The sequence below is a fragment of the Nomascus leucogenys genome, chromosome 2 (assembly GCF_006542625.1).
Source record: "Nomascus leucogenys isolate Asia chromosome 2, Asia_NLE_v1, whole genome shotgun sequence".
NCBI lineage: Eukaryota > Metazoa > Chordata > Mammalia > Primates > Hylobatidae > Nomascus > Nomascus leucogenys.
The window spans coordinates 103317355-103340130 of NC_044382.1; the positions used below are offsets into that span (position 1 = coordinate 103317355).

The 22776-nt window shown below is 37.4% G+C and overlaps 1 protein-coding gene across 4 annotated transcripts in view; it reads right to left on the reverse strand.

Annotated features, from left to right (window-relative positions):
• MCTP1 (multiple C2 and transmembrane domain containing 1) overlaps window positions 1-22776 on the reverse strand; it is a 596589-nt gene that overhangs the window by 78530 nt on the left and 495283 nt on the right. For all 4 annotated transcript variants that reach the window (XM_030816935.1, XM_030816928.1, XM_030816920.1 and 1 more), the window contains one exon: window positions 16241-16360. In XM_030816935.1, coding sequence (XP_030672795.1) covers window positions 16241-16360 — 120 coding nt within the window. The remainder of the gene's footprint in view (window positions 1-16240; window positions 16361-22776) is intronic.

Sequence of the window (22776 nt, forward strand, 5' to 3'; positions counted from 1 at the left end):
AAAGTCCAGTTGCCCAAACACTTGTCGGCAATAATTTAATTAACAACATATACTATACGTAGGATTTCCTTGAAGCGGAAAAAATGAAGAGTGACGAAAAATCATGTAGTAGAAAAGATACATTTACGGAGTTCGTTTTTTCCTCTTTTTTCTTAAGGGGGACTATCTCAGATGGGCTCTAGAATTCTCTTTCCAAATTATGCTTTCTGATACCTTGCTTGAAAGCAAGTAGTATTAATCAAACAAAGGAAGGGCACTAGGGAAATCAGAAAGATGTAATGCAAGCAGTTAAAAGTGACATGACCTTCTGTAATGTCGCTCGTCACAGACTTATATGCCACACACTCGAGGAAGGTCTTGAAAGAAACTGATTCTTGGTACTATTCCTTGAATGTAATACTAATAAAGATGACATTTTAAAAAACACACATAGACAGCCCCAAATGCAGCATGCCAGCTACATTGCAGCCACAGAGTAAGTAGATAACATTATTTTAAAAAGCATATTTCTTCCTCTATATTCAATATTTGCTGAACATTTGTCATTAACATAAAATATGTGGCTATACATTTAAAAAATACATTTCCAAAATTAAACAAAATTGTATCTACAGACCATATATTTTATGTGGTTTTAGAGGAGCTCTCGTACTGTTACAAGACTTCTAATTGTAATCCAACACAACAAAACACTTCTTGATTTGCAAGGAAAATGTTATTTGACTGGAAATGTTAATAGTGATGTCGATAATCTGAATAAAAACGTGACATGTTTGGTATTATTCTACCAGAACGAAAATGTAGAAGGGAGGTGACCAGAAGGATGCAGTAACAAGAAAACCAACGATGAAAGGAGGAGGAAAAGTGGGTTCAGGTAAACTTCATTATTAAAATCATTATGGGATAGTGGATACTAATTATTGCTTTTCAACACCAATTTAAGGTGTATGTTTAATATGACAAGAGGGGCTTAAAAGGCCCATGAATTATTTTTAAAACACTTCATATTATAATTTTTCCATGAGTAAATTCTTCCACTTATTTAAATCCCTTCGAACAAAAAGGAACCAAAAAAAATCTTGGTTATGTTAACCTTGGAAGGATTGAGTACTCTGCAACCAAACCTTTCAAAAGCCAGTGCTGATACAAACCAGTTTCTTTCATGTGTTTACTTCTTTTCCTTGGAATTGAATGGATGTTTTGCTATGTTCAAAATGAATAGTTGCACAACTCAAATTGCTTTACTCAAATATAGTCTATAAAAATGCAACACGTTTACACATTTAAAGAAGAAATCACTGCTGTCCAGATGTGCAACCATGTTAAAATATTAAAGAAAACGGACACAAAAGAAAGAAGTTTCATATTTAGTTTCATATTTATAGATCATCCAAACTTGTACAGATGCTTATATTTGGATACATTACAAACTAAATGCCTATTTCTACCCCAGAGATAAAGAAGAATTTGGGGAGAGTAGTATTCTTCAACACGGTCTGGAGTTCATTTATATCACTGTGTTTGTGTGTAAACCAAGCAGAACATGCATTTGTGTGCCAATTGGTTTATTATATGTGTAAGTATGATATGAAATGATGGAATGTCTATTGATGGAGAAGATGCATATAATCACTCAAATGATTTCAAATCACTTGAAAGTACCGAAGGTCAGGCTGAAGACTTTTGTGGTAAGATCTTTATAGGTGTGCTAGTGCAGACATTTTTATGACAGGACACCTACTTCTCACAAGATTTTTGAGAAGAAACTTTTGCAAACTAGTATAATTAACTGTATACATAATTCACTCCATGTTTGTAAGAATAATAAGACTCAATCAAGTCTGGGATATACTGTTTCATCCAGTACATCTCGAAAGCAACTGCATATATGATGGCTGCTTAGTTTGATTCACGCTATTAAGGATTTGACCTTGGAGTATTTCAGCTACAGTAGTCATCAAGATAACTGAACCACTAGATGTAATAATAATTAGTGTGATAGGCTTGCCAGGGAGGCCGAATATATTGCAATACAAAAGAAGGCAGACAAAAAAAAAAAAAAAGCATTAGTACTTACTGCTAAAGGACTTCCTGGTTTTTACAGAGACACTCAAATACAATTATTCTTCTCGCAAAATGCATTTCTTTGGCTCATTCTGGGAAGTGCCACGTTGTAATTTAGTCTGATTCTTAATAAGAAATGTGGCTTTAATGTGGCTATCAGATGACTTTTGATGCATGCCACTGATTACGTACAGCATGCCTTCTGCATCATCAACAGCAGTATGTGCTGTATAATCTGGTTTGCTATAAGGTGCAAAGACAGTAAATTTACTTTACTGACCAAAAGTATGTTATCTTTTATTTTCTTAAGTGTCAGCTTAATATGCAGAAAAACTCTTCCATTAAGAAAGGCAAAACAATAACAAATTCTATAATCAGTATAAGCCTCTTAAATTCCTTTTCGTATTTCCTTTTCAATATTCTTAAGTGTTCATTCTTATTCTTACACAAAGCACTGTGAACAGAATTCTAGAGTTTATTTGAACTCTGTCTCCATCTAAAGGCTTTACAATGTATTGGGTTTTTTGCTTGCAGGAAAATTCTAATCTTGGTGTCTTTAGGATATTGCATATTAATTCAACTGAGTAGGAAAAAACAGGTCAACTATTAACCTGGAATGTGCTTTTTAAATAATATTGCTTTTATGAAACTATATTATTTGTCAAGGGAAAAAAGTATACACCAAAGGCCAAAAAATTGAGTTGTTTAACGTGCTTTGCAAGTAAAATTAAAAGCTAACTGTACTCACCACAAATCTACTTTATAAAATTTAATGTTTTGAAAATATTTTTATACATTAATAATAAACAGAGTACAAATAAAAAAGAAAATTATGTACTTAAGCCTCTATATTTAGAGCCAATTTTCCATTCCAGAACCTCAACTTTGTAACAAAAAGGCACAATTTTAAATGTTTCAAACTCTGAAAATAATCTCAGAAATTTTTTAAGTGTCTAATAAAAGGTCCACATTATTTAAAAAATTTTCTGTAAAGCAAGAAAAGGGAGGTGCTGTGACATAAACAGTAGCATGTCCTGCAATCTTCCAAATATCCTTTGTTTCAACCCCATCAATAATTTTGGGAGCTGCAATAGGCAAGTTATTTTTCAGGTAAATGCACAGTTTAGCACAAGTATGCAAAACACTATGGAAATATTGGAATATATTTCCATATACAATTCCAGATATGGAATAGTATTGAAAATACTACACTTTGGGAACATTAGGGATCTTTAAAGAGTATACTTTGAAAATAACAACAACAAAAAATTGATCTTGGAGATTAATGTCAGCAAACTTTTGGACCATAATGATCTGTTAGGTTTGATTCACTTCAATTTACAGCAACTCTCTATTTTAAGCAATCTGTTGTGGGTCATAAAGAGGGTGAGTGGAATGGGTGTACATTTGCAAAGAATATTCTGACACTAATTTGAGTTTTCTTTTTCTTTTCTTTTCCATCTAGAGTATTTTGAGGCCTGAGGACATTATGTCAGAAAATTTAACTTTAAAAATGGAGCATGTTTTGTATGTCAAAAAATCATATAGTCAGAGAACTTCAGTTCTTTTCTTATATCCTTTTCTATAAATAATGATATTTTTTATCTTTTTTATATAAAGAATAATCACCTCACAAAAGAAAGTCCTAGTGGGTTTAGACCTACATTTGGACTGAAAAGAATGTCTGTGGTGAATGGTGAATTGCAGCATAAAAGCCTGAATGAAAAGAATGTTCATGAAACTTCACACAAAACCTCCAAACCGTTATATCATGAGCTTCCCACAATATAACACAGAGCTCTATATCCCAGGAAAAGCCTGCCTGGTCTACTTATCATTTCTGCTTTATGTAGTGTACTGTGTGATTGCTAAATTAGTGTATAATGCATTTATAATATTTATAGTACCAACATTTAGTTAAATAACCTTTATGTAAGATTTATGTTGTTTTTTTTATTTCTCATTTAATGGCAAATTATGAAGAGCATGTTTCATAAAGATAATTCTCCATTTAAATTCATCAGTCCATTAAATATTAAAATTATGTTTCTGATGCAATCGAGAACAAATTTGTCCAGCTTCAGTGATTATTTGCACTCATAAAAATTAGGCTTGATTAATAAAATTTAAATGCTTGATTAAGTTGACATTTTCATGTTCCATTCTGATTTATTAGAATTAGTCTCCATCTCCAGGCCTGGTATGCTGGTGTAGGTTTACCTTTCTCCTCCTCTTACCCGACATCCTGAGCAAGCTGTTAGAAAGGAGGATTTTGCTTTTGGACTCAATGATGATTTCAGTGAAACGCCCTGTTCTTTGCTCATGGTACTGCCTGCCTTTGTCTTCATGCACTGTGCACAGTGGAGATTTGTATTACAATAATCAAGAAAAATGTTTTTTTCAATTATCTATGGATATGACCTGTAAAATGGCATATGCTTATGGTATTCCTGTAAAATTCAGTGACTAAGGTGCTTTAAATTGTTGAAGATTGCTTTGCTCACATTTCTTCGTATGCTTTTATTGATAAAAATACACTTTTTATTTTTGTGGGACTTCCGTATACATTGCAAGGGGACTATGGATACAGGAAATCTTACTGTGGCAATGCTATTATCTTTGCCTACAGGCTTAAAACCAAGAAAAATGACTCATGGCCATGAAAAACCATTCTCTTCCACAGGACTTACAAGGGAACCCTTCAAGAGAAATAGTGACATATAATGTCTAAGCCCCCACTTGCTTGCTGTTTTGCACATGGCAAAGTTCCCAGGTGTCATCTATTAAGCACTTACTCTTTTTTTTTTTTTCTTTTTTTGAGACGGAGTCTCGCTCTGTCGCCCAGGCTGGAGTGCGGTGGCACGATCTCGGCTCACTGCAAGCTCCGCCTCCCGGGTTCACGCCATTCTCCTGCCTCAGCCTCCCGAGTAGCTGGGACTACAGGCGCTTGCCATCACGCCCGGCTAATTTTTTGTATTTTAATAGAACGGGCTTTCACCATGTTAGCCAGGCACTTACTCTATGCTTAACATGTTAATTGTCTCTTAAATTCTTAGAAGACTCCAGCAAGGTACCTATTGTCCCCATTTTATTGGTGAGGAAATTAAGGCATAGCAGAATGAATAAACTTGTATAGCTAACAAGTAGAAGGTTTGGAATTTAATCCCAGATCTTCCGAATTTCAAAGTTTGCTTTTAACCTCAAGCCACTGGAAAGACATAGCGGTAACGCTTATCTTAAAGGTGTTTTTGCTGTTGCCTGTGGGAGTATAACCCATTTGAAAACTTATTTAGGTAAACTGACTTTCTCTTGTTTAAGCAAGGCTACCAGAACATTCAGTTAGTTTTTAAAGAACTGAGTGTATACTAGTTTCCTGTTTTTGTATAATGAAGTAAATTCAGTAAGTAACAAATGACAAAAAATGTCGTTGAAGGTGTATTTTAAGTTTGGTCACTGAAACATACTGTTTCAGTTCTATGTACACAAGGGTAGAAAGGCCTTAAAGTTGTATGCTCTCGACAAAGGTATCTCATACAATACTTTAAAAAATGAACACAAAACTCTCAGCGTTATTGGACTCCTAATACTTCTGATTTATAAACACTTTCCACAAGCAGATAAAGACATATAATTTGGTTTCCACTTTTAGTTTGTTGATTGGGGTCTTATAATTTCTTGTCACCTTTCTGAACCAAGGACAATAATTCTCTACAAATATATGAAACTCTGCCAGCACCATCCTTTCCCCACCACCACCACACAGAGAACAACGATCAAGACTAGAAATGCAAACTAGTTCTAAGGTCATGAGTCAGGCAGAAGGTGCTTCTGTTGGCCCCTTTTCCTCCCTCCCTCCCTCCCCATGTTTAGAATAGTTTGGCTCTCTGCCAAGAGGAGAGTGCAAAGTCATTTAGAAAGAACAATCAAGAAATTCGTAGGATAACACATCCACTCTCAAACCAGAATTGTGGGTATCCTTTTTTCCTCCCCAGTCTTACATCTCAATTACGGAAATGACAAAGTCCTGGGGGCAGATATTTGGAAGAACAGAAATGATAAGACCCTTTGGCAGACATATGGGTGGCCACTTTGGAGAACCATCAAGATGGTGAATTCTTTGGAATTTGAGGGGTTTAGGAAGCTGGTTTTTCAGTGACTCTCTGGGGCTCCAGGGTTCAAGTGCAGCTCAAATAAGTGAAAATCAACCATTTATGGGAGCGAGAATTTCAGATTTCCTTCACAGTTGCCAAAAACAATTCATTTGGTAGAAAAGGAGTTGGGGAAGAAATCCTCTATAAGAACTAAGAGTACCTCTTTGCCTCATTATATTCTTATATGCATCTCTGGAGAACTGAGCAAGGTGGGAAGAATTCAGGAAGATGGTGGAGGCTAAAATATGACAGTAACTGGAAACAACCTCTAGGGCAACTACCACTAACTTTAAACTGCAAGTCTGTCTTCTGAGTCCTAATAGATCTAAAGCAAGAAGTGTGAATTCCAGTGAGGAGAATCTTTAGTAAATTAACTTTTAAAAATAGAAGTGTTTCCTTTACATCCTTCTCTATTTGAACTGACATGTCACGTACTGGTAATACTTATCTTCCACCATTCTACCATTTTATCTTTTCAATTTTAGGTTTGACCACAGTTTGAGAATTGAGTAAAAGGATAGCCAATAAACTGAAAAAGTATTAAAACCAAACATGGAGTTACTAAGTGAAAGCAACAGACTGAAGCGTGAAGAACAAACCGTGGCCACAGGTAGATATTTAACCCCCTGTTTCATTATATATGCAGCACTCACACACATATATCCGGGACTATCTAAATGTCTTTTGACTAAACATTCTGCATGCTATATACAGACCTGTATCACTGCACCTATTATATTCATGTATTCTATTCAGTTGTTTGTTTTCTCTCACTAGACCACAAACTGTCCTGGGCAAGGCGTGTGTCTTCATCATCTTTGAACCACAGTTTGTACTGTTAGTGCCTATAAATGTTCAATAATATTTGTTGAATGAAAGTAATTTTGCATAAAAATTAGATAATTTTTTATTTGGAAGGAAAAATCAGACTAAAATATTTTCATTCAAACATTTTTTGAGTAACTCAGAGCAAAATGGTCCGAGCCATTTTGCTGTGTTGAGATTAGACACACAAACGGAAGATTCAATTAGAACAATCTGAGGAGGACCCACAGTGAGCCAGTTATAATAATATACTGAGGGTGTTGTGATTTTTATTGTTATGATTTCTAATTTGGTCGTGAGGTCTGTCTCTTGAGAGTGACCAAGAGCCAAGATAGCACTTTCTAGGAGTGCTCTGCTGAGAGGAAAGTAAGACTCAGGTGTGTCAGTCAGACGAGACACATTGAGGAGGTGAACCCAAAGTTTATAAAATAAGAAATTTAGTACTTACTGGTCCCGGAGAGGTTAGGGATGCCAATCAGAGGCCGAGGGAAGGCTGGAGGCCACAGGGAGCTCAACCAGTGGGTAGGGCACGCAAGAGAAAAAGAGGACCCATCAGACTATGCCTTTATTAAGGTCCATGGATGTTATCCCGTGGCTGGTTTAAAGAGAGCACGAGGCGAAATGCTGACTTGGCTCCAGTGCTAACCATTAGGCTTCATCATGGTCAGCAGCTGTGGGGTGTGTTGGGTTAATGGGATGAGAAGCAAGTGGGCTACAGCATAAACAACCACACAGAGAGGGTAAGCTTTAACTAGCCAAAGGGGACGGGTACTGCTAGGTTTCAAATAACTCATGTCAGGCCTTAAAATGGATGCCTAAGCAGCAACTATATGAAACAAATTTATGACAGACGTGGGAACTCAGAGGTGTAGGCTCACTTAACCTCTTAGAGTATGAGTTGGTAGGGTCAGACTGGTAGCAGGGGGTGAGTGTCAGGGATGGCTCTCCAGAAGAAATAATAATGATAATTAGTGGTTACGCAGGCACAGCTGTATAAAATGTTAAAGGCTTAATGGGTGGCAAATTAATATTAACTACCAAAAACCTTCAAAATGCATATACTCTCACCCAGAAATTCTTCAAGGACTTTCCAAAGCATATTACCAGAAAGGGACCCAAAGATATCTTTAGGATTTTCTGTATAGTATTGAGAAGGCAAAATATTTCAAGCAGGCCAGGCACGGTGACTCCCTCACGCCTGTAATCCCAGCACTTTGGGAGGCCGAGGCAGGAGGATCACTTGGGGTCAGGAATTCCAGACCAGCCTGGCCAACACGGCGAAATCCCGTCTCTACTACAAAAAAAAAAAAAAAAAAAAAAAAAAAAAAAAAAAATTAGCCAGGCGCAGTGGCAGGTGCCTGTAATCCCAGCTACTAGGAAGGCTGAGGCAGGAGAATCGCTTGAACCTGGGAGGTGGGGGTTGCAGTGAGCCGAGATCACACCACTGCACTCCAGCCTGGGTGACGGAGTGAGACTCTGTTTAAAAAAAAAAAAAATTGAAGGAAACATTTCTAAAAACAGTGTTTAATTAAGAAGACTGGTGCAGTGGCTCGCACCTGTTGTCCCAGCCAGGCAGGAGGCTGAGGTGAGAAAACTGATTGAGTCTAGGAGTTCGAGGCTGCAGTGAGCTATGATGGCACCACTGCCCTCCAGCCTGGGTGACAGAGGGAGACCCTGTTTCTAAAATACACACACACACACACACACACACACACACACACACACACACTCATATAGTGAAAATTGTATAGAAATTAAAACTCATGGTAGGCTGTTTTCCAGGAATATGAAGGATAGTTCCAGATATGTTGCAGAATAAAAAAAAAGGTGAGCTAAAATGTGTTAAAAACAAAATATGTGTGATAAGAAATACACATTTACATTTGTAAGTATATTTTAAAGAAAACAGTAGAAGGCATAGAAAGAGTATATAGAATATTTGGGAAACTACAAGTATACTCTGCTCCAGATACTCCTGCGTCTGCTGGGGCTACCCCACCCTGGTCTTCCTCTCCAGACCCACTACCTTTGAAGGTCTTCTTTTCCCAGGGTGAAAGGCCCCTCTTCCAGCACCTTTCTCAGGTGGGTCATAGCTCTCATGGCTGGACAGCCACTTCCTCATTGACGCCAACCGGCTTGCCTACAAGGCTGCTGTGCCAGTGGAGGAGCCCCGAAGACCATCCCAGGATGACGCACCCCATAAGAGTACAGCCTTGCAGGGGCTACAGCCACCCACAGTGCACCTGTGTCTTTGCCAGCCCTCTGCAGCTGCATAGACACCATGCATCACACTCAGACCTCAAACTCTTCATGTGTGGCACCTTGGGCAAGGATTTCAAGCTCTTCCACCATGCTGCACATCTGTCCTCAGTGCTCACATGACTCCCAGGCCTCTGCCAAGTTCCAGACCCTGCCTGCACGGCCCTTCTCCGGGCCACCACGTCTGTCCCATGCTGTGCCATTCCCACACATGCTCTGTGAGTACTGGCTTTGCGGATATTACTGCCTTATTCTGGGCCTGAGTTTCTCCATCTGTCCAAAGGCAGAAGCATCACTCCTTTTTCCTCTTTTCCAGTTGTGTCATGAAGACAAAGGGGTTGCCTTCCCTGAGCCTGTGGACTGGGTGAATAGGAGCTAAAGCAGGGAATACAGGCCTGTGAGCCAGCTGTGCTTCCCATCCAGCTGTGCTGTGCTAGCTTTTGCAAGTGGCTTGCTTTCCTGCTCTCCCAAGTGGCGAGCAATTGTTGTCCAGAAGAAAGTGATAACAAAAGAGTATGGCCATTGTCTGGTTCATTTCTGTTTCCTCACCCTTAGCCCACTACTCCCACCTTTTGCTCAATAAACATTGCATACTCCAAAACAAACAAACAAAAGCAAAACAACAACAACAACACCACCACACACATAAACAATCATGTTGGAATATTGGAGGGATGAAGCTGAAATTATGGTTTAGGTGGGGCCTGCTCCTGACGGGTCTTCTATGCTTGAAGATGTTGGAGAATACCTTTATTTCAGGACTGTCACCTTCCTACAGGTCTGGAGGTAAGAATAAAAGGTACAACTGGGATAGAGTTGCCAGATGAATATAGAACATCCACTTAAACTGGAATTTCAGATAAATTAAGAATATTATAAAAACATATAAGTGTAAGTATCTCCTGTCGTTATCTGAAATTTCCATTGAATTGGGCATCTGTGTTTTTATTTGCTTAATCTGGCAACCCTAACTTGGGTACAAATTCATAGGGCTCAGGGCTGGAATTTGAGGGAAATTTGCAAAGTAGAAGGCCTGGTCATCTACTGAGAGGGAGGGGACAGTGGTGGGGGGACTTGGGATGAGTGAAGAAAATGTGGAAATCTTGTTGGTGCAAATCCAAAGCCTGATGACGATGGTTATTAACATGATGGGATGCACTATGTACAGCAAGTGATTATCTAACAAGGCTAAACAGTTGGTGAACAGCTTTGAGAGGGGTCACAGGGGATAAGCTTTCTACCAACATCTGATTTGCTGTTGATTCTACTTATTTATCCTAGTGATCGTGTTGGAAAACTAAAGGTCTGGTTCTTTTCATGGTCCTCCTCAGATTTTTTCAAGCTGATGACCTTTTGAAAAAAACTGAGAAAATTGCTGTTGAAATAAGCACGAAGAAGAAAAGAGTGATCATCCGTTTTTAGATGTGTTTACAGGCTGTATGACTCAGTGTTGCTTCTGCTAAGAGCACTGAATATGTGGTCTTTTTTGGTACTGAGATGCAAACACAGGAAACTTGTGGTCTATGCTGCTTTCAGTGAATGACAAAACTCTTACTGAAGTAGAGAGAGTCTAACTGTACGTTCAGAGTGCTTTGCATATGACGTTCTCTCCTCTGTCAGCTTGGCTTAGGCCAGCCTCTTTAGATCCTGTTAGGAATACTTGACTTATTCAGTATTCCACATATTCCACCACAGACTTCTTTGGAATGGAGAACACTGGCTGACAAAATAATAAATGTGCTTGATTTATGGGAGCTCAAGTCAATCAGACGTTTCTTTGGTGGACCATCCCAAACTGTTCAATCAACAGCACTTATGGCAAAGAGTGCTGCTCTTAGGAGCTTTATTTGTAGAGATAAGTGCTCTGGGTCTCACTGGAACAGACCTAATGGGAGACAATATTCAGTAATATTCTAAAAGGGAAATGAAGAAACAAATGCCTTGTCATGAGAAGGAGCTAACTATACATTTCAGTATTTCCTAAAGTATTTTAGCAAGGCAGACTCTGTCTCAATTTGTGTCACAGTCATATCATGAGTCAGAGAATGATTTCATTGATCTGCCCCACTCTTCAGTCTTTTAATGCCACCATTGATTAGATAACTGAGATTGTTGTGTGGGAGGAATATCATGACAGTAAAAATGAATGTTCTTTTAAAGTGTAATTAAAAAACACTGAAGAATTTTTTGTGTCAAAGAAATTTTTGAATTTATTCACAAAAAATTATTCATGAATATGAAGAAGTCAGCTTTGATGGACTCCTCCCATGCTCACCTTGGTGAATGGAAGGTAGCCCTCCTGGTCACGAATGCTTCTGAAATTAACAGGGGCACCTGGGATAGAACAGATGACCAGCACCAATTCATGCAAGGTTACTGGTTACCTTATAGGAAGGAATTTGGAGACACGTGGGATTCTATGCAAGGCCCTGGACACTTAGAAAGCAGTCCTTTGGGAAAGGAATGCCCATGCATGTAGCATAGATATAGCCTGGGACTTTACAACAGGGTACAATTGGGTTCACATCACACTTGCTCTGGGGAGTTGCTTACTTATCCTCCTTGATACTGAATTTTCTTATTTGTAGAATGGGGATAAAACTATTTAGAATTATTTACTTGATATAATTATTGTAAAGAATAAAAGGAGGTGATGTCTCCAAAAGGCTTAGCAGGATGCCTGATACATAGAAATTGCTTGATAAATATACTTTCTGTTTTCCTGAATGAGAGATATGGAAGACATGGGGTGAGTGGTGTGGGAAAATTAATACTCTCTATTAATGTGTCAGCTTGAAGGTAGAGTTAGTGCTACTGGCTTTTCTGTAATTCGTGGGAGAAACTTGCTGTAACAGTGACCAGGGAGAGGTGGGATATATTCTCAAGAGGAAATGTGATTGACTGGTGGTTCGGAGTATAAACTTCAGACAGACTGCTCTGTGTTCTAATACTGGCTCTGACACTTTGTGTGTTTTCGGGTAAGTTATTTAATCTTTCTGGCCCTGTTTCCCTGTATGTGCAGTAGAAACGATACTTATAGGGTGTGCAACAGACCCCTGGTTTGCTTGGCTAAACTATTTCCTTCATTCTCTGAGACTTGATTCTCTTTTCTCAAGGAAGAGCTCTTGCAGCCATGCTGGTCTACATGAGCATGTTCCTTTGCTTACAACTGATGAAGGGACCTGGGGGTGGGGGGTGGCGTGGGGATGGCGGCAGGTCACTCGACTTAGGAGGATCCAACCCATTGACTGGGCTAACACAATCAGCTTCTGTCTCTTGGAGGAGGACCAAATGACATGGTGAATATAAAGTACTTCACACAGAGCCCAGGGTGTAATGATGGTTCAGTAGTTTTTAAATCAAAGTAGAAGCCATTTCCTGGCATCTACTCTTCCACTTTCAAAATGTCTCTCTACAGTAACTGTAATTTGGATAGTTGGTACAAGCCTAATAGGCAATGCCGGTGAGAATTTTTCCCAGGTTTTGAAGTGACAGCTCAAACCAACAGAAGGATGACATTCCTATCTTTATATCCCTTTCATGCCAGGGACATTTCTGAATGAAGCATGTCTTAAATGGTTTTCTCTGGAAAAGCCTAACAATTCTCATGCTAGAAATTTTAATGTCGTGGTCCCAGTCTAGGTATATTCAGACCTAAGATTGCTTATTTTTAACAAGTCCAACTAGGAAACAGCAGAGGTGAAATACTATTTTTAACCACGCCTCTTTCACATGGGCACCCTCTGAGTCTACAGTTTGAACTTCAGGAATGGCTCTTTACTTATTCTGTCCTTAACAGGTTCAGCTCATTAAATGCTGCAAAACTTATTCAGCAAGGATTACATCTGATTTTGCTCATTAAACTAGAATAGGCACCATGGTGGGGAGAAAGGTATGGGGGTTCAGTGCCTGTAATCTTAAAGGTCTCCAAGAAAGGAAAGACTCTCCTTAAACAATAAACACACAAAGAAACACTTCCTGTTTGGTATTAATCTCAACTATTAGCCAACACATTGAAGACAGAATTTTACCCATCTATGCATTTTTCATCTTTCACAGTGTTTCTTTTCTTTTCTTCTTCAACTTCGTATGTCACGGAAATTTTGTTTCCTTTTCTTTCTTTGCTATACAGACCTGAAGGTCATTTTGATTTTTCTTTTATAGTTTTCACCCTAATTAAATTTTGTCAGCTGAATGTACAGATTTTTGTTTTGTTTCGGTTTGATTTTTGGTGGCAGAAAATTCTTTCTCTTTCTCTGTCTCTCTTTCCTAAAACAGAAAGTTTCCCAGTTTGGAATCAGCCAATGGTGTGATTAATGCACCTCGGAGATCCTGTAAAGTTTTCACACATGCTGAAAGATTCTGCGGTGTCTTTGGGATATCAATATGGACTTACGGGAAAATACCATCCTTCCAGTGCTATGCGCTATGCAGGAGAGTCAATGCATCACAGCATGGCAACCCCCTACAAACACTTTCCCTAAATTCGTATATGTGTGTGTGTGTGTGTGTGTGTGTGTGTATCCACATACATACACATATATATAAAATACATATAATATATGATATATATAATATATATCATATATATATATGTATTCTGTAACCAGCAAAGTATAATCCAGGTTTCTTTTCAAAAGGAGCAACCGGTTCAAATGCACAGCTGGATATGCCAGCAAACACATAATTAGACAAATTGGATTTAAGAGTTACGTAAGGTCTTAACTGAGCCATTGAATAAGAAGCTGAATGAAACGTTGTGATTGCTGCTGTGGTGCCTAGAAAGAACAGAATATGTGGATCTGTGTGTTTTGGGCAAATAAAAGGCAATTACTGGGAGTTATGGAGTGTAGCTGGCATTCCATGAGAGTTAGACTATAGAATGTTTCACAGTGGGTTGTGCTGGGGAAGAAAAATGTCCATGGCTAAAAGAGGAGCGTGTTAGAGGAGATGTACTAAAAGGAAAAGATTTGGTAAATATTATTCTGAAGCTATATTTTGCAAAAATTATATGATATGCAATTTTTCAATAGACTATAAAATGTCTTAGAGAATTTTAAGTACAAAAGGATACATTATATATTATTTTTCTTCCAAAAGTGGATGTTTCCAACCAAGCCAGGTATATTCTGGAGAAGATAACAACCAAAGTCTACAGCTTCAGAATTTTTCACTAAGAATACCAAAACCAGTGACTAAATATTGAAGATAAGCCCCCTCATAGAATTAAGAAGGTAAAACTAAATTACCAGTTTTTCCTATTTGCAAATAGTCTTATTCGCAAATTTGTCTCAAGGCAACTGAATGAAAAGTAGATATTCTTCTCTCTCTAAAATCTCCATGAAGTAAATGGGACAAAAAGGCAATTGTCTGAAAGAGTCCTATTTTCTTAAAGAAAACATCCTGAATTAATTGATGAAAGTACCTATTAGTCCCCATGACACCAATGCTTATAGCATTTAGGGCTTGTCTCTTAGTGTGCAATTTAAATATATATCCATAAAATCCTTGCCAATAATACTAATAACATCTTGTCTATTGATGCTGCCTAACCATTAAAATCTCTATTAGCAATCTCATGTTTGGTTTGATATACATTACAAAGAAGGTTTTGAACACGTCTAATTTGCAAAGCAGGTACTACAGACGGTGGCAAATACAAAGATGAACAGAGTTCCTTTCCTCACATTTATAATCTAGTAAGAGAGACAGAAATATAATACAGAAGTAAACATGGTGCATTGTTGGCAACTTTGTCACATACTAAAGGAAATTATTTTGAAGAATTTTATAGTTTGCTTACATTGCCATTTGAAGTGTATTTTGCTTGTGTTTTAATAAAAGGGAAGTTCTTTTACATTGAAGGTATGTATGCAACCATTATGATGGTTACTATTAAGTATTATATACTACTTTTAAGCTGATGATCAAATAATTCTGCATCATTATGGGCACAGTAGTTGGCAAAAAATCGATTTGTGATCTATTATAATCTACAGATCATAAATCAAATAGAGATCCTTAATGGCCAAAAAAAAACATAGTAATCTGCTGAGGACAAGTAGATTCTCATGTTTGCCAACCTTCAAATTCTTCTCAACAGCTCTCTATTGAGTTATCAAATTGCAAATGTCATATCTGGAGAAGACACTCCCCTCATTTATTTACATGTGGGAAAGCTTTTTGAGGTTTGCTTGCTAGGGGCATAGTGATAGACAATCCAAGGGGAACAAAGCTTGGCAGAGCATAGGTGATTATAGTGTGGGCAGCTTCTGCTTCTTAGTCTAAAACTCTTCCAGAAAGAGAAGGTTGTCTCATACAGTCTGCTTTCAAAAATGCCAAAGAGGACAGGTAGATTTAGTATAACTTTCCCTAGGTTAAATGAAAGCTCTTCATCCTTAAGCTGATATCTCAATACACCCCTGACACAGAGAAGGATATTTACTGTTGTCCAGCAAACCTTCATTGAACTAAGGTACTTTATATACGTTTCCAGGTCAACAACCATCAATCCTTCATTTCTTCCAATGACAGAGCACAAAGAATCTATCTGTCTTAAGTAAAATACATTCACTTAGTTTGATCAGTAATAATTTTGTGACATTGTATCTTAAATCAGGATTCATTAAGATATAACAAAAAAGGAGAATAAAGCAATTATTTGAAGTAGCACCCATTTATGATTGAAAAATCATAGCTCATTCTTTGATGTTGCTCCCTGTTTTAGTTTCTACCAGGAGGAGTAATGTTAGAAATAAGTGAATACATTCTATTGTGTTAGGACCAAAGAGTTGTTAGTTTTGATCTGATAAAACTTTCCTCTAAACTTGAGTATTTATAGACAGAATTCCTGGTTTGTAAAGCCAAATTCAATGTTGATCTTGTCAGAGGTACTCAGAATAAAAACAAAAACACATACAAGTAAGAGAGTAGAGACTTACTGTATCACGTTGCCTGTTATCTTTCCCTGATATTATCAAGAAGTAGTTCCATGTCAATAGTAACAACAAAACCAGTGGTATCATGTAGAGCTCAAAGTTCCAGACAACAAAGAGAAAGAGCTGGAGGAGAGAGAAGAGAGAAGAAGGGATGAGTCAACACTGAATTTCATTAAACGGATTCTTATTTATACTCTACTTCAAAAACACAAAACCAAATGCTTCAGAACAGGAAGATTTATCTTGAAAACAAAGCCTTGGAAACTTTTAGACATTTTTCTAAAAATATAACTGACCCGTGGAAAGTCACTGGTAAGATTTTCAATCTGTTTAATTTCTATGAAGGAAAGTTGATATCATTACGTTGTCAAAGACGAAATTTGAGTTTTTCTCCTCCAGTGAAATTATTGTTAAGTTGAACAAAATTTTTAAAAAGCAGCAAAATGAAATCTGCTGCACTGTCAGAAATACCCTGGTTTATCTGCCTTAATGATAAAAAATGAATCACTATTTAATATCAGGGACTTTTAAAAAATCTCACTTGGATAATACAACGTAACAAGCTTAATAGGCAGATGAAAATACCAGGTCTACACGAGACAGCCCCAAAGATTTCATAATATGAAAAAAAGCACTGCTATCGACAAGTGTACAAAACGGTTGGCTTAACATTCAGCATTACCATAGAAATCAAACAGCTATTACAAGGAAATTTTGTCAAAACAAAGTTTAAAATGCCTATTTGTATTATTCTTTTTTAACACTACCTACTTCTCCAAGTATATAAACTTTTTCATTGTAAGACAAATGTTAAATTAAGAACTCAGGGTGGTAGATAGAGTCATTCTAAGAACACTTACATTATAAAACAACACAAAGTTGGATATAAAGTATGACTCACCCCCACCCCACACCAGCCTTGTAATCCTGGACAGATCATTTAAATTCTCTGGGTCTGTGGCTTTTGCTGTCAAATTAAGGTAATGTTAAGTCAGGAGGCATTTAAGAACTAGATTCCACTCCTGACTCTAATGCTAACTAGCCATATAACTTTCAAGCAACATATATATCCCCTCTTTCGTTTCTTCCCCGGTAAAATGGGGATGATAGGATTATCCTCCTCAGGGTTGTGAGAATTAAACACACTGCTTGGTGTGTGGTAATTTCGCAAAAACCAAAACCCAAACCATTATTGTGTAAATGTTATTAATACATTACAAAACACAGAAAGTCAACTAATTACTAAGGTCCTCGAGTAATACAGATTATAATACTGGAAGCTAGAAAGCCCTCTGCCTGCTAAGATTTAGCTGAACCACAGCATAACTGGGAGTTTCAGCCAGCTGGTTGGAATAGCACAAACATCTTGCATTTGATAGGTCAGGAGAGTTAGGGGCAGTGCCCTAAGCACACCCATCTCAGGCACAGCAGCATGGGCCATTTGCAGTCTTCTTAATAAATCTCAGTGAAGCCTACAGCCTATTTAAATGGCAGAGAAAATTAAACAATATGAAATGGTAGGGAGACCCCTAGCCTCAGGGCCAGGAGACCAACATTCTGAGCTTTAGAAAGTCCCTCTGCCTTAGTGTTCTCATATCTTGACAGAGGTCTATAAATCTAATCATCTTAAATATTTCTCTAATATTTAAAATGACTTCATGACACTACTGTACCATCTGTTTTTTCAATGTGACATTAAATTTTGAAAACTGTATGTTTTACCGAATTATTTTATATTCATAACCAAGTGGGCACCAAGAAGCATAAATAATAGTTAAGTAAGCCAAGAAATGATTTTGGACAGAATTACATAGTAACTATAGATTCAAGTTCCTGCATAAGAAAAGTTCCAAATATTGTAATACATGAAACATGAGCCATATCTTTTATTTTACGAGAAAAATAGAAAGATTTCCAGAAAAAGAAAAATATTTTCATTTCATTTTTGAAATTTATACAATTATACAAAGATTATATAAATAATTGATGGTTATGATTATTAAAATATATTTTATAAAAATAATTTTTTTAGGAAGTGAATTAAGGTAAATGTGACAGACATCAATACATGTAAAAGGGAAAATCATTTTTGGCTAAAGTCCATATTCTTTATATATTTATTTGTAACATTTAGGCAGTCATTAGAATATAAGCTCCTTTAAAAGTAGACTTTTTGTTTTCATTCACTGTTTTATCCCTAGAGCCTGGAACAGTACTTGGGGCATAGCAAGTGCTCAATAAGTAAATATTTACTGAATTAATGGATAAATGGGCACTGGGTTCCCCAATCATTCTACAGAATTCTATTTAATTATTGGTATTAGCAAAAGTTCTATAGATCTACTACATAAAACCAAGTGACTTCAGGAAAATGCACTCAGAGTTACAACCTGGGATACTACTAACAAATTTCTCCCTCTGACAAAAAAGTCTACCTTAGTACTTCTTCTAGACAAGATTTTCTTTCCATTTGGCTATGCAGTCATGAACTATTTTGGATATAATGGTCTTTTCTCTTGGACCTTCCTTTATGTTCCTTTTCTGAGGGCATTCATTTGACTTAATGTGTTCTGGCATCATGGATGGGACTCAGATTATCCCATTGCTAAATATGACCAATTGTAATCTTTTTAACCTATTAAGCAGATATATTTTCCCTTGTAATGTCCATTCATTGGTGTTAGGGTCCTCGTCTTATTCAGAATGAATTTCCTTGTAATGTCCATGGATTGGTGTTAGCTGCAGGCCTGTCATCCACAGAAAAAACTTCCTAGATGACAATCCTGCAAGCAATCAAGACATCTTTCATGCATTCTTCTTCTCTAGATTTGACATCACCACTTGCTTCAAGCATCAGTTACAGATTATGGTTTCTAGGCACTTCCCCATTGTAGTCATCTTCCTCTTACCATATCCAAATCAATACATCAATAACTTTCTTAAAATATAGCACTCAGAACTGACACACACTTCTCATAAATGCCTAAGGTATTTTTATATGTCCTAATAACATGGGCACCAGAACATGGATTGGAGAAAGACACAGGAGAGAGAGACACAGGAAGAAATTACATTCATTTTAGGAATTCCGGCAATAGAAAAACCATCTCCTTTTCTATTGTGGTTTTAAGAATCTAATATTTGGGTAATTGAGTGAGGAGCTCCTACTGTTGAAAATATATATATTTTTTAAAACATGAGAGCTTTGAATAAGTTGTAAATACAAAAGCATTTATTTTTCTTTTTCAGCACCTAAATGAAGATTTCAAAAGGTTAAAGAACATGAAAACAGATTAACAATAAAAATGTATTTATTGAACATATACGTTATGAAATATTAGATGTTTGAAAGTAGAACAGCCAATCATTTATTCAATACAATATTAGTGATGATTCTAATTCCTGTTAGCTGGTGAGGCTCCTCTAATAAAGAGAGCCTTCGAAGGAAGAAAGGAGCTTTTTAGCTCATTCACTCCACACTAAAGCCTCTTCTCTCCTCTCTCTTCGGAAAGAGATCAATCTCCTCCTCTTTCCTATAAAAAACCTGAGATAACACAAAAGGCCTGGCCTTTAGTGTCCCACTAGGGTAGTAAGAGAAATAAGGCAGCTGGAAGAAACCCAAGGAGGGCAAAGACAATGAAGGATCTGTCCTTGGTCCTGATAATACATTTTCAGCGGTATGGGGGAAAATGAGAGATACAATAATGCATTAAAATAGGATGGAAAAAGAAATCAAGAAACAATTTTAAAAATCTCTAATGTATTCACAGAATACAAAAACAAACCATAAAATGTCTAGCATTTGTCCAGATCTGCATTTCTGGAATTGCTTTTTGCCTCTGTGGGTCATGGAACGAGGACCTGCAGATTTTAGAATTTTTTGATGTTACAGTGTGGTGATAAGGACACTCACAAATGTCTACAGAGTGTTAAATTCCTTCACCTCCTTCACTATAGCACCCTTTCTGTATTTTTTCCTCTCTCTCTGTCACATAATCTCTTGACATCTCCCCCATCTCTCCTTTTAATAAGGAAACAGGCTGTCTACATTTTACTCTCATGGAATTCATGCCCAATTCCAAACAAAACATCTACCCCTACATTAGTTATCCATGTTCATTAGAGACTAGAACTATTCCAAGAATTTGGTGGCTTTCTTTTTTAATCATTATATGGCTGTTGTAATTTACAATTAGAATTCAATACCAGAAAATCTTCAGGGGGCATTAGTCAAATGGTAATAAGTACACATTACCCCCTTCATTAGAAAAAGAACATTGAGAGTTTTACTCATTATCCTGCATGTTAGAAGCTCTCTGTCAACTGGCCTTGGGCCGTGAGCCATGACTGTGGGATCCCTCAAGGAGCTGCTGCAGTGTGGTACGGTAGAAAGAGAAGGATGTTTGAATCAGGCCTAGAGGCATCCAAGCTCTCTAGTCACTAGCTTTGGGACCTTGGGCAAGTTACTAGATTTCTCTTAGTTTTGTCATCTGAAAAGTGAAAATGATACTATTTACTTGGCAGATTTGAGAAGCAATTAAGCTGATGCTTGACATCTATAAGATACTCAACAAGCATTAGGTGTTATGACAAGCAGGAATTGATTGGCTTACACTGCATATAATTTTTTTTGGCCCTTCTAGCAGCTTATCACTTTTCGTATACTACCTTAGAATCCATAGCTAATGATTGTTCCAAGTATAAGAGCTATGCTAAAGAAGCCATGCCAACTAAATAGAAAGAGATGATGAAATGAGTGCCACTTTCAGTTTTTCATATTTAATTTGTGGTGACTGAGTACAGTGATGACCCCAATTTTTCCATGTCTCCCTGTATCCACGACTTTAATAATAGCCTCCCACAATGACTGAGATTAGGCACATAACTAATTTTGGTCAAGGATAGAGTAGCAAATATGATGAAAACAGAGGCTTAAAAAAACATGAGGCATCGTTGCCTCCATCACCCCAGTTGCCAGACAGCATCCAAAGCAAAGCCACCTAACAGACCAGAAGCCAACCAAAGATGCAAGGGTGAGCCCAGAGCTAGGCCTAGTCCAAACTGCTAACAAAATCATCACTAAATAAATGATAGTTGCTTTAAGCTACTAATTGTGGAGTGGTTTGTTATACAGCAAAAGCTCACTAATACATATCATTCTCTCTCCAAGGAGACAATGTGGTAGGGTAAAACACAGTTTCGACTAGAAGCCCAAAGAAGTGATTTCAGTTCAATTTCTGCTATTTGATCATCACAGGACCCTGTGCAAGTCAATTATTCTCTTTTCCTTTAGTCTCTTACCTATAAAATGGAGACGGTTACACCAGCCTATTTCACAAGGCTATGGAAAAGCAAGCGATATATGTGAAGATGCTTCATCACAAAGTACTATATTATTAATGTAATGCTTTTCTTTTGTTTTTTTCTTTTTTTTTTTTTTTTTTTTGAGATGGAGTCTTGCTGTTGCCCAGGTTGGAGTGCAGTGGTGCGATCTCGGCTCACTGCATTCTCTGCCTCCCAGGTTCATGCCATTCTCTTGCCTCAGCCTCCCGAGTAGCTGGGACTACAGGTGCCCACCACCATGCCCGGCTAATTTTTTGTATTTTTAGTAGAGACGGGGTTTCACCATGTTAGTCAGGATGGTCTCGATCTCCTGACCTCGTGATCTGCCCGCCTCGGCCTCCCAAAGTGCTGGGATTACAAGAGTGAACCGCCATGCCAGGCCTATGCTTTTCAAATTATAAATTATTTTAAAGAAAATTACACAGACTTTATAAACTTAATAAGTCGATATGATCATTGCTCTTTGAGCAGTTGTAGAAGATGGGTGGTGTTCTTTAGGGTGAACTGTATTTGGTGAGGAATGGAGAAGGTTTTGGTGGGAAATCCTAAGAATTAAACAGAAGGTTTCCAGTTAAAAGTTTTACTAATAATTGAAACAAAAACAACTAGATCTTTACAAAAATTCATTATTACTAGTAAATGGCCAAAACATTAAAGATTTTGTGAACTCAAGTTAAAACAATTCAGTATTAAAATGTTAACAATTTTTTAACAATCTTATTATGCCCCTATATATGAAAAAAAGCTTGTTCGGAATTCTAATTCTTGTTCATAGTCTTTGTTCATTTTTAAATTCAAAAATCTTTTATCTAAATCAGTATTATCTTGCCTATGATATTAGTGGCAACATCACAATATGCAATTTTGAAGTATCTATTTGGGTCAGGCTTTAAAAACCTTCTAAATTTTAACCATAAATATTCAGAATGAGGTTTTCTTTTTGAAAAGTTTTTATTTACCACAAGGTAAATAGGCCGGGCACGATGGCTCATGCCTGTAATCCCAACACTTTGGGAGGCTGATGCAGGAGGATTGCTTGAGGCCAGGAGTTCGAGACCAGCCTAGGTAACCTAGCGAGACCTCGTCTCTACTAAAAATAAAAAAATGTAGCCGGGCCCGGTGGTGTATGCCTATGATCCCAGTTACTCAGGAGGTTGAGGCAGGAGGAACCCTTGAGCCCAGGAGGTTGAGGCTGT